We start from the raw sequence: 13,944 nt of genomic DNA, 5'->3' as shown, positions 1-13,944 counted from the left end.
AAAGGATAAGACTTCATAAAGAGGGCTGGATGAAAAGGAGATCACAGTTGGATATCTTGTTGTTAAAGGTTTCAAAGTAAGTCATAAATATGCCCACTGACCTGAATATCTCAGGGAGGATTTTCAACAAAACATAGAAGAGTTAAAAAAGAACAACTCAGCTAAGGAATACAGTAACTGAAATGAAATATACAGTGGAGGGAATGAATAATAAATTGTTGCAAGTAGTCGGAAACAATGAGATGGAAGTTAGAGAACAGGAAAATAACAAGGCTAAGGAACAGAGAGAAAAAACAATCTCTAGGAATAAAAAAATGATAAGAGAATTGTGTAACCAATCCAAACAAAGCAGTATTCACAAATAGGGCTACCAGAAGGAGAAGAGAGAGACAAAGGGATAGGAAGTCTCTCTGAGGAAATAATTGTTGAAAACTTCCCCAATCCGGGGAAGGAAATAGACAATCAAGTCATGGAAGCACAGAGAGACCTGAACAAAAGGAACCCCAGGAAGGCAGCACAAGATATGTAATAGTTAAAATGGCAAAGATTTAAGGATAAGGAAAGGGTACTGAAAACAGAAAAAAGATTACTTACAAGGGAAACTCCATCAGGTTGTCAGCAGGCTTCTGAGCAGAAACTTTACAGGCCAGAAGGGAGTGGCATGAGATATTTAATGTATTGTAACAGAAGGACTTTCAACCAAGAATTCTCTACCCAGCATGATTATCCCTCAGATTTGAAGGAGAAATTAAACATTTCCCAGATAGGACGGCTCAAGATGGCAGCGTGAGTAGGGCGGCAGAAATAGCCTCCCAAAAACATATATATTTGAAAATACTACAAATACAACTATTCCTAAAAGAGAGACCAGAAGATACAGTACAACAGCCAGGCTACATATACATCTGCGAGAACCCAGCATCTCATGAAAAGGGTAAGATACAAAGCCGTGACCTGGCGGGACTTGAGCACTCCCCCAACCCCAGCTCACCAGCGGGAGGAAAAGAATCAGAGTCGGGAGAGAGTGGAAGTACAGGACTGATAAATAACCAGCCCTAGTAGTCTGCACCAGGAGCACAGACACACATCTCATGGTGTACTGGATATTAGAGAAACGGAAAAGTAAAATCTGAGACAGAGACTGTGAGCAGGTCCCCACAGCCGGCTCCCCTGGGAAAAAAGAAAAGTGGGCACTTTTTAAAAGTCTTAAAGGGACAAGGGCTTAACAGCTAGACAAAATCGTCCTGGCACACTCAGCCCAGCAGACTGGGAATCTTGAGAAACTTCAGGTGCCCTAACCCCCTGGGTGGTAACGCACCTCCAAAGCCCCACCCAGTGAAAAGCAGCCTGCCTTTCATTCCCCACAACTAGCACTGCAAGGAAACCGGCTGACCCACAACTGCTGCAGAGCAGCTGGGGAGCAGCTCCGCCCATAGCAACCACACAGTCTCCTCCCAGTTCACAGCTAACTGGACAGACCCAGAGGCTGCTGCCACTGCGGAGCTGCGCAGTACAGACAGAGGTAGCCGAAGCAAAGTCCGAAGGCACAAAGAGGCGCCATTCAGGAGAACACACCCAGCGTGTCTGCGATGCCCTACAGTGCCGTAGGCTATCAAGATGGCTGCCCTGCCCATGGGAGCTCAGGAGATGATCCCAGAGACTGCTCCCTGGGTAGCCAGCACAGACAGCAGAGAAGGGCAAGGTGACCAGTAAGCAGGAAGGGACTTTCTTCTCCCAGCTGACACATGTGCCACTTGCCGGCGATCACTTCTGTCACCATGAAAAGTCAGAAGAATTTCGTCCAGTCAAAAATCACTCAGACAACCCCAGAGAAGAGGGCCTGGTGAGATAGATATAACCAATCTTCCTGAAAAAGAATTCAAAATAAAAGTCATAACCATGCTGATGGAGCTGCAGAGAAATATGCAAGAGCTAAGGGATGAAGTCCCGAGGAAGATAACAGAAATGAAACAATCAATAGAAAGACTTAAGAGCAGACTGGATGAGGTATAAGAGACAGTTAATGGAATAGAAATCAGAGAACAGGAACACAGAGGAGCTGAGGCAGAGAGAGATAAAAGGATCTTTAGGAATGAAAGAATATTAAGAGGACTGTGTGACCAAACCAAGTGGAAAAATATTCACATCATAGGGGTACCAGAAGAAGAAGAAGAGAGAAAAAGGGGTAGAAAGTGTCTTTGCAGAAATAATAGCTGAAAACTTACCCAAGCTGGGGAAGGAAATAGTCTCTCAGACCATGGAAGCCCACAGATCTCCCAACACAAAGGACCCAAGGAGGACAACACCAAGACATATAATAATTAAAATGGCAAGGATCAAGGACAAGGACAGAGTATTAAAGGCAGCCAGAGAGAGAAAAAAGACCACCTACAAAGGAAAACCCATCATGCCGTCATCAGACTTCTCAACAGAAACCTTACATGCCAGAAGAGAATGGCATGATATATTTAATGCAATGAAACAAAAGGGTCTTGAACCAAGAATACTGTATCCAGCACACTTATCATATCAATTTGAAGGAGGGATTGAACAATTTTCACGTAAGCAAAAGTTGATGAAATTTGCCACCCACAAACCAACTCCACAGAATTTTTTGAAGGGACTGATCTAGATGGAAGTACCCCTAAGGCTAAATAGATGTCACCAGAGAAAATAAAATCAAAGCAAAGAAAGCAGACCAACCAAATACTAACTAAAGGCAGAAAAAAAAAATCAACTATCCACAAAAACAGTCAACGGAAACACAGAAGAGCACAGAATAAAACACCTAACATATAAAGAATGGAGGAGGAAGAATAAGAAGGTAGAGAAATAAAGACTCATCAGACTGTGTTTATAATAGCATAATAAGTGAGTTAAAGTTAGACAGTTAGATAGCAAAGAAGCTAACCTTGAACCTTTGGTAAACACGAATCCAAAGCCTGCAATGGCAATAAGTACATATCATTCAATAATCACCTGAAATATAAATTGACTGAATGTACCAATCAAAAGACACAGAGTAATAGCATGGATAATAAAGCAAGACCCATCTATATGCTGCTTACAAGAGACTCACCTCAAACCCAAAGACATACACAGACTAAAAGTGAAGGGATGGAAAAAGATATTTCATGCAAACAATAGGGAGAAAAAAGCAGGTGTTGCAGGACTTCTGTCAGACAAAATAGACTTCAAAACAAAGAAAGTAACAAGAGATAAAGAAGGACATTACATAATAAAGGAGTCCAACAAGAGGATATAACCATTATAAATATCTATGCACCCAACACAGGAGCACTGACATACGTGAAACAAATACTAACAGAATTAAAGGAAAAAATAGAATGCAATGCATTCATTTCAGGAGACTTCAACACACCACTCACTCCAAAGGACAGATCCACCAGACAGAAAATAAGTAAGGACACAGAGGCACTGAACTACACCCTAGAACAGATGGATCTAACAGACATCTACAGAACTCTACACCCAAAAGCAGCAGGATACACATTCTTCTCAAGTGCACATGGAACATGTTCCAGAATAGACCACATACTAGGCCACAAAAAGAGCCTTAGTAAATTCAAAAAGATTGAAATTCTACCAACCAACTTCTCAGATCACAAAGGGATAAAACTAGAAATAAATTGTACAAAGAAAACAAAAAGACTTACAATACATAGAGACTTAACAACATGCTCCTAAATAATCAATGGATCAATGAGCAAATTAAAACAGAGATCAAGCAATATGAAAACAAATGACAATGACAGCAAAATGCCCTAAATTCTGTTGGATGCAGGGAAGGCATTTCTAAGAGAAAAGTATATAGCAATCCACACATATTTAAAGAAGGAAGAACAAACAAATGAATAGTCTAAATTCACAATTACTGAAACTGGATAAAGAAGAACAAATGAGGCCCAAAGTCAGCAGAAGGAGGGACATAATAAAGATCAGAGAAGAAATAAAATTGAGAAGAATAAAACACTAGAAAAAAACCAATGAAACCAAGAGCTGGTTCTTTGAGAAAATAAACAAAATAGATAAACCCCTAGCCAGACTTATTAAGAGAAAAAGAGAATCTATACACATAAACAGAATCAGAAATGAGAAAGGAAAAATCACAACGGACATCACAGAAATACAAAGAATTATTAAAGAATGCTATGAAAATCTATATGCTAACAATGTGGATAACCTAGAAGAAATGGACAACATTGTAGAAAGATACAACCTTCCAAGACTGACCAAGGAAAAAACAGAAAATCTAAACAGACCAATTACCAGCACTGAATTTGAATTGGTAATCAAAAACTGCCCAAGAACAACAACACCGGACAGATGGATTTACCACTGAATTTTATCAGACATATAGAGAAGACATAATACCCATTCTCCTTGAAGTTTTCTAAAAAATAGAAGAGGAGGGAATACTCCAAACTCATTCTTTGAAGCGAGCATCCCTCTAATACAAAAACCAGGCAAAGACTGCACAAAAAAAGAGAATTACCAATATCCCTGATAATCATAGATGCAAAAATACTCAATAAAATATTAGCAAACCAAATTCAAAAATACATCAAGAGGATCATACACTGTGTTCAAGTAGGATTCATCTCAGGGATGAAACAATGGTACAACATTCAAAAATCTGTCAACATCTTCCACCACATCTGCAAACAGGAGAAAAACCACATGATCATCTCCATGGATGCTGAAAAAGCATTTGACAAAATTCAACATCCAGTCATGATAAAAACTCTCAACAAAATGGATATAGAGTGCAAGAACCTCAACATAATAAAGGCCATATATGACAAACCCACATCCAACATCATACTTAACAGCAAGAAGCTGAAAGCTTTTCACCTAAGATCAGGAGCAAGACAGGGATCACTCTCCCCACTTTTATTCAACATATTCATGGAGGTCCTAGCCACGGCAATTAGACAAAACAAAGAAATACAAGGCATCCAGATTGGTAAAGAAGAAGTCAAACTGTCCTATTTACAGATGTCATGATATTGTATGTAAAAAAACTCTAAAGACTCCACTCTAAAACTACTAGAACTAATATCTGAATTCAACAAAGTTCAGGATACAAAATTAATACTCAGAAATCTGTTGCATTCCTATACACTAACGTTGAACTAGCAGAAAGAGAAATCAGGCAAACAATTCCATTCACAATTGCATCAAAAAGAGTAGAGTATCTAGCAATAAACCTAACCAAGGAAGTGAAAGACCTATACCCTGAAAACTACAAGACACTCTTAAGAGAAATTAAAGAGGATACTAACAAATGGAAACTCTTCCCATGCTCTTGGCTAGGAAGAATTGATATTGTCAGAATGGCCATCCTGCCTAAAGCAATCTATAAATTCAATGCAATCCCTATGAAAACACCAACAGCATTCTTAAATGAACTGGCACAAATAGTTCTAAAATTAATATGGAACCACAAAAGACTCCAAATAGCCAAAGCAATCTTGAGATGGAAGAATAAAGCAGGGGGGATCTCACTTCCCACCTTCAAGCTCTACTACAAAGCCACAGTAATCAAGACAATTTGGTACTGACACAAGAACAGACGCACGGACCAGTGGAACAGAATAGAGACTCCAGACATTAACCCAAACATATATGGTTGATTAATATATGATAAAGGAGCCGTGGATATACAATGAGGAAATGACAGCCTCTTCAACAGCTGGTGTTGGCAAAACTTGACAGCTACATGTAAGGAAATCAAACTGGATCATTGTTTAACCCCATACACAAAAGTAAATACAAAATGGATCAAAGGCCTGAATGGAAGTCATGAAACTATAAAACTATTAGATAGAAACATAGGCAAAAATCTCTTGGACATAAACATGAGCAACTTCTTCATGAACATATCTCCCCAGGCAAGAGAAACTAAAGCAAAAATGAACAAGTGGTACTCTATTAAGCTGAAAAGCTTCTGTGTAACAAAGGACACCATCAATAGAAAAAAAAGGCATCCTACAGTATGGGAGTATATGTTTATAAATGACAGATCTGATAAAGGGTTGACATCCAAAATATATAAAGAGCTCACGTACCTCAACAAACAAAAAGCAAATAATCCAATTAAAAAATGGGCAGAGGAGCTGAACAGACAGTTCTCCAAAGAAGAAATTCAAGAGGCACATGAAAAGATGCTCCACATTACTAATCATCAGATAAATGCAAATTAAAACCACAATGAGATATAACCTCATACCAGTTAGGAGGCCACCATCCAAAAGACAAACAACAACAAATGTTGACAAGGATGTGGAGAAAGGGGAACCCTCCTACACTGCTGGTGGGAATGTACATTAGTTCAACCATTGTGGAAAGCAGTATGGAGGTTCCTCCAAAAACTCAAAATAGAAATACCATTTGACCCAGGAATTCCACTCCTAGGAATTTCCCCTAAGAATGCAGCAGCCCAGTTTGAAAAAGACAGATGCACCCCTATGTTTATCACAGCACTATATACAATAGCCAAGAAATGGAAGCAACCTAAGTGTCCATCAGTAGATGAATGGATAAAGAAGATGTGGTACATATACACAATGGAATATTATTCAACCATAAGAAGAAAACAAATCCTACCATTTGCAACAACATGGATGGAGCTAGAGGTATTATGCTCAGTGAAATAAGCCAGGTTGAAAAAGACAAGTATCAAATAATTTCACTCATCTGTGGAGTATAAGAACAAAGAACAAACTGAAGTTACAAAACAGCAGCAGAATCACAGAACCCAAGAATGGACTAACAGTTACCAAAGGGAAAAGGACTGGGGAGGACGGGTGGGAAGGGAGGGATAAGGGGGTAATAGGACATTACGTTTAGCAGACATAATATGGCGGGCGAGCATGGGGAAGGCTGTACAACACAGAGAAAATAAGTAGTGATTCTATAGCATCTTACTATGCTGATGGACAATGACTGTAATGGGGTATGTGGCAGGTACTTGATAATGGTCAGAGTCTAACCATAATGTTTCTCATGTAATTGTAGATTAATGATACCAAAATAAAAAGTAAAAATAAATAAAAAGAATGATGGTTCAGAAAAAAAAATTTCCCAGATTAATGGAGGCTGAATTGATTTATAACCCCTAAACCAGCATTATAGGATATGTTAAATGGACTTTGTAGATAGAAATGTTCTCAAGCTAAATAGTTATCTCCAGATAATTGAAACCCACAGTAAAGGTAGTAGGCCAGTTACTTACCAAGCAAATATGAAATTAAAACAGAAGCTTTAAAGCCAACTATACACAAAATCAGTCAAGTGATACAGAAAAAATGAAGATTGTGACATCCAATACATAAAGTGTGGATGAGTAAGAAGAATAAAACAGAAGTATTTTAGATTGTGTTTGAAATAGCACAATCATCCACTTAATACACACTGTTAAATAGTTAGGAAGCTAGCCATGAACCCTATGGTAACCAGAAACCTAAACCCTATAGTGGATACACAAAAAAATTAAAAAATATTAATGCAATCACAACACTAAAGAAAACTGTCAAATAAGTGAGTATAAGAGAGGAAGAAAGTAAGAGAGAGGAGCTATAAAAACAACCAGAAAATGATTAATAAAATGGCAATAAGTACATACCTATCACTAATTACCTTAAATGTAAATGTACTGAATGCACCAATCAAAAGACATAGTGGACGAAAAGATAAAGATACAAGACCCATCTATATGCTACTGCAAGGGACTCATTTCAGACCCAAAGACATGTACACATTGAAAGTGAAGGGATGAAAAAAGGTAGGCAAGTAATAGGAAAAAGAATGTGTAGCAGTACTTGTATTAAGCAAAATAGACTTCAAAACAAAGAAAGTAACAAGAGACAAAGGAGGACATTACAGAAAAATAAAGGGGTCAGTCTAACAGGAGGATATAATCTTTATAAATATCTATGTACCCAATATAAGAGCATCTACATTTGTAAAACAGATACTAACAGAATTAAATGGGGAAATAGACTGGAACTCATTCATTTTAGGACACTTTTAACACACCACTTACATCAGTAGACAGATCAGACAAGATATCTACAGAACATTTCTTCCAAAAAAAGTAGGGTACACATTTTGCTCAACATTCTCCAGAATAAATCATATACTAGGCCACAAAAAGAGCCTCAATTAATTCAAAAAGACTGAAATTATATTAAGCAATTTCTCAGACCACAGTCGTATGAAACTAGAAATAACAAAAAAAACCTATATATGCACAGAGGCTAAACAACATGCTTCTAAATAATCAATGGTATAATTAACATATCAAAACAGAAGTCAAGCAATACATGGAAACAATGAATACGAAAGTAAAACAGTCTAAAATTTGTGGGATACCGCAAAACTGGTTCTAAAAGGGAATTACATAGCAATGCAGGTCTACCTCAAGAAACGAACAATCCCAAATAAACAGTCTAAACTCACAAGTAAAGAAACTAGAAAAAGAAAAACAAATGATACCCAAAGTTAGTAGGATGGACATAATAAAAATCAGAGCAGAGATAAAACAGAGAAGAATAAAACAACAGAAAAAAGATTAATGAAAACAAGAGCTGGTTCTTTAAGAAAATTAACAAAATAGACAAACCCCTAGCCAGATTTATCAAGGAAAAAAAAAGTACACAAATAAAATCAAAAGTGGAAAAGGAAGTCACATGAATACCACAGAAATACAAAGAATTATTAGAGAATTATTTGAAAAATTATATAACAATAAATTGGACAACCTAGAAGAAATGGACACATTTCTAGAAAAATACAACCTTCCAAGGGTGACCCAGGAAGAAACAAAATGAATAGGTCATTGACCAGTAATGAAAGTGATTTGGTAATCAAAACATTCCCTAAAGAGGTCAATTACCAGTAATGAAAGTGGTTTGGTAATCAAAGCAGTCACAGCAAACAAATGTCCAGGACCAGTGGCTTCACAGCTGAATTATACCAGACATTTATCAAGCTAATGCCAATCCTTCTTCCAATAAGTGAAAGGAGGGAATACTCCCAAACTCATCCTATAAAGCCAGCATCACTCTAATACCAAAACTGGACAAAGACATTACAGGAAAAGAAAATTATAGACCAATATCCATGATTAATATAGATGTAAAAATTCTTTACAAAATGTAAGCAAACCCAAATTCAAAATTACATCAAAAGGATCATCCATCACAACCAAGTGGGATTTATTATAGGGATGCAAGGATGGTACACTATTCATAAATGAATCAGTGTGATTCACCACATTAACAAAAAGACAGATAAAAATCCACATGATCATCTCAATAGATGCTGGAAAAGCATTTGACAGAATTCAACATCCATTCATGATTAAAAACTCAACAAGACAGGTATATAGAGAGTACATATCTCAACATAATAAAGGCCATATTTGACAAACCCACAGCCAACATCATACTCAACAGCAAAAAGCTAAGCTTTTCGTCTAAGATCAGGAACAAGACAAGGATACCCACTCTCTCCACTTTTATTGAAGTAGTATTGGAAGTTGTAGCCATGGCAATCAGACAAGATAAAGATAAAAGACATCCAATTTGGTAAGGAAGAAGTAAAGCTGTCACTATTTGCATATGATATGATACTATATGTAGAAAACCCAAAATACTTCATCAAAAACTACTGCAACTGATAAATGGATTTAGCAGAGTTACAGGACACAAAATCAGTATACAAATCTTTTTCTTTCCTATATACTAATAATGAAGTAGCAGAAAGAAATCTGGGAAACAGTTCCATTTATTATTGCATCAAAATTAATAAAATTACTGGAAGAAAACCTACCCAAGGAGGTGAAATATCTGTACTTCAAAAACTAGAAGACAATGATGAAATTGAAGAAGATACAAATAAATGGAAATTTATTCCATGCTCATGGAGAGAATTAATATTGTCAAATGGCCACCTGCCCAAAGTAATTTACAGATTCAATGCAATCCCTATCAAAATATCAATGGCATTGTTCATTGAACTAGAGTAAATAATGCTAAAATTCACAAGGAACCACAAAAACCCCCAAATAGCCAAAGCCGTCCTGAGAAAGAACAAAGCTGGGGGGGTTACCCTGACTTCAAGCTCTACTGCAAAGCTACAATAATCAAAACAGTATCATCCTCGCATAAGAACAGACCCACAAATCAGTGGAACAGAATAGAAAGTCCGGATATAAACCCATTCATATATGGTCAATTAATATATGATAAAGGAGCCATGAATATACAGTGGGGAAAAGACAACCTCTTCAACAACTGCTGTTGGCACAACTGGACAACTAGACATAAGAGAATGAAACTGGATTATTGTCTTAACTCCATACATGAAAGGAAACTTGAAATCAATCAAAGATCTGAATGAGTCATGAAACCATAAAATTCATAGAAGAAAACATAGGGAGAAATCTCTTGAATATAAACATGAGCAACTTTTTCCTGAACACTTCTCCTCAGGCAATGGAAACAAAAAATGAACAGATGGGATTGCATCAAACTAAAAAGCTTCTGTACAGCAAAGGACACCACCAGCAGAACAAAAAGGCATCCTACAGTATGAAAGAATGTATTCATAAATAACTCATCTGATAAGGGTTTAACATCCAAAATATATAAAGAACTCATATACCTCAACACCCAAGAAATAAATAACCTGATCAAAGAATGGGTGGAGGACCTGAACAGACACTTCTCTAAAGAAAAAATACAAATGGCCAACAGGCACATGGAAAGATGCTCCACTTCTCTAATCATCAGGGAAATGCAAATTAAAACCACAATGAGATATCATCTCACACCAATTAGAATAGACCAACAAATATACACAATAGGCTGTTGATTACCCCAAGGAAGAGGGTGGGGGGATGAGTAAAATAGGTGAAAGGGATAGAGAGGTACTAACTGCAAATTTTAAAGTAAGTAGGAATGGAAGTACAACATGGAAAATTTAACCAGTAATATTGTAGTATCTTGGTATGATAACTGCACCTATTGTGGCAAGCATCTAGTAATGTATATAATTGTCTAATATCTATGTTGTACATCCAAAACCAAGATAATACTGCATATCAACTTTACTGCAATAAGTAAGTAAATAAATGAAATAATTTTTTTAAAAAGATAAAAGGGATATGGCATAAGACTACCTGGTTTCAAATCCCAGCTTTTAAATCTGCTGTGTGATCTTAAAAGAGATAAAAGCTAGTATTTATTGAGGAAGATAAGAGTGTAAGGCACTGCATTAAGCATGTTACATAAATTTTATAATTTATTTCTCAGAAACACCTTATGAAATAGGTTTTTACCCTCAGTATCAGACAGGGAAATAAATGAAGTATCTTCAAAAAATCATTTAGATATTAGATGATGAAGCTAGTACAGTACCATGTTGTAAGCATTCAAAAATTGTTTCAAACAAGGGTAGATGTTAGGAAATAAATGGAGACATTTGAAATAGGTTGCACATTCGGGAAGTTTATTACTAGAGAAATGGTATAATAGTTTATTACTAAGAGAAATAACTACAAGCTAGTGTCAACTACTTTCAAGTGAACATGTATTTTCAAGATAGGAAAGGCTTATTTGATGAAAGAAGAGAAGAGTTGGTGCAGGGTCATTGAAACTATTGAAGAATTGGGTTCATTAGACATAGTACTTTCTGAGTAAACAGAATTACTTTCTTGAGAAAAGGTACAACTCTTTCTCTGGAACCAAAGGAAAGATGATTGAGTAGCTATAAAGATGGAGATGTGGCCAGAGCAAATTCAGAATGGCTTTTCTTTCCTAAAAGGAAGAAGTTGGAGGTAAGGTCTTTTACTGAGTTGATGATGAGAGGCTTAAGGTGAGACAATGAGATATGAAACCTCTACCAGGTGCAGCATTAAGGGCCAGTTGAAGTTGGATAAATTTTTAATTAGAATAATTTGTATTGTCAAAGTTCCTTCAATCTAAGAAGAGGAAGCAAAAAGTGTGAAGATGAGAGTGAGCCTTGCTAGTGTAACAGCCCAGTTGAAAATCACGGGATTGGGAGTCTAGTAGTTTTAAGAGCCTAAATGGGGTATCTAAGCAAGGAGGTTCAGTTTAAACAGAGATGTCAAAGGCACTCCCAGTGTGTGGACTGTATCATCTTAGGTAGGGGATTTTTCTTTTGAAAAAAAAGGAAATAAAAGTTTATTTTGGTAAGTGTAAAAAGATCTCATTTGTTGAAATAAAACTTATAGCTACTTAAATTTATAGCTACTTTTTTTTGCTCTAAAATATAGCTATAACTGATCTTAAGTTTTAATACTAAAATACACCAATACAAAATTAATATAAAAATACTCAGATTTACTCCTAAGTGAACTTGTCCAGCAATTCCTTTCCTATATAATATGGCAAAGTTATAGAAATTGAACAAAATTGATTCAGTATCATGACTTACTGTTTGCTTTAAAGATATTAACTAATCTCTGTGACCTTACCGGTTTTTCTTCTTCATCTTCTTTTTAAACAGACTGTTGGGATTGCATAAGAAGGTCATCAATATGGTACACAATTTACTATCGAGTCATGACTCAGACCCACGGTACTCTGACCCCCAGATAAAGGCTAGGGTGGCAATGTTGTATCTACCTCTGATTGGCATTATCATGGAAACTGTTCCTCAGCTGTATGATTTTACAGGTACTTAGTATGTTTAAGACAAATTTTAAAAGCAAATCTCAATGTTTCAAAGTGTTAAAAAATGTCTTAAGGATAAAGATCTTTAGGAAAAGAAATACAAGGAAATGAACACTGACATACATAAACTGTAAATACTTAACCATATCACTAAGAAACTTTTGACTAAGAATTCAATGCAAGGTTTCTGTAAGTGTAATTCTTACAACAAATTTTAAAATGATTTATAGCATTTTTTTATACCTGCCTATTAAGAAATAGGCTTTTTTATGTAAGTGTATACTATTCATCTGACAAAAAATTACAGGAAAACTTAGATGTATACCACCCTGTCTCAATTTCTTTCATAGTATGTAGTTAAAATGAATATTCACCTATAAATATATGAATAATATAAATGTCTAACAATACTGCTAATGCTGGGTTAATCTGAAGTTATATTTTTTAAAAACTGAAACCCACAAAGTTTTATTGTTTTTGCATTACTTAAGTTCCTTCATTTGGCCTAAAGAAAACACTATAGGTTGATTTTAAATCAACAGCTAACCTGATAAAGTACTTTCAGTTCAATAAAAACAAAAACACAAAATCATTTACTGAGTACCTAATATGTATAAGAACTTCAATAGATGCTGGTGTTAACAAAGATAAACAGCTCCTTGCCTTTGAACAACTGATAGCTGAGTAGTTTAACCAGTATTTTGATCACTAAAGTGGGTTTCCTTATCTGAAGGCAGAAATGTTTATATTATTGTATCTCCTTTTATTAGCAAGTTAAAAGTTCGCTACAAAACTATAAATTATTACTGTAGGAAATTAGTGTTTAGAATCTTGTTTAAAAGAAGTCTAATGATAAATATTACATGTTAACAGGTTTTCCCTTTGAAGAGTAATGGAGAATAGGCAAGGGAACTGCATGCTTAATCACAGTTAATTAAGCAAAACAGAAGTTTTATTTACTTATTTTTGAATTTTTTTTTTTCCAGAAACTCAAAATCAGCGAGGAAGACCAGTTTGTATCACCACTGAAGATTATGAAAGTGAGAGCGGAAGCATGATAAGCCAGACAGTTGCCATGGCAATTGCAGGAACATCAGTTCCTCACCTGACAAGGCCCGGCAGTTTCCTCCTCACATCAACAGTAAAATATTTTCCCTATAAAAGTTTTTTTCTGGAATGAGATATTTTCAAAGATGTACCCATAAATAACTGAGATTAT

General features: G+C 36.0%; 1 protein-coding gene across 13 annotated transcripts in view; it reads left to right on the top strand.

Annotated features, from left to right (window-relative positions):
* The window catches only part of DOCK7 (dedicator of cytokinesis 7), a 252,706-nt gene that overhangs the window by 180,537 nt on the left and 58,225 nt on the right, over positions 1–13,944 (top strand). For all 13 annotated transcript variants that reach the window (XM_036911277.2, XM_036911273.2, XM_036911272.2 and 10 more), the window contains 2 exons: positions 12,559–12,728; positions 13,712–13,866. In XM_036911277.2, coding sequence (XP_036767172.2) covers positions 12,559–12,728; positions 13,712–13,866 — 325 coding nt within the window. The remainder of the gene's footprint in view (positions 1–12,558; positions 12,729–13,711; positions 13,867–13,944) is intronic.

The sequence above is a fragment of the Manis pentadactyla genome, chromosome 4 (genome assembly GCF_030020395.1).
Source record: "Manis pentadactyla isolate mManPen7 chromosome 4, mManPen7.hap1, whole genome shotgun sequence".
Taxonomy (NCBI): Eukaryota; Metazoa; Chordata; class Mammalia; order Pholidota; family Manidae; genus Manis; species Manis pentadactyla.
Note: the sequence above shows the minus strand (reverse complement) of the source record. Positions and strands in the feature narration are given on the sequence as shown.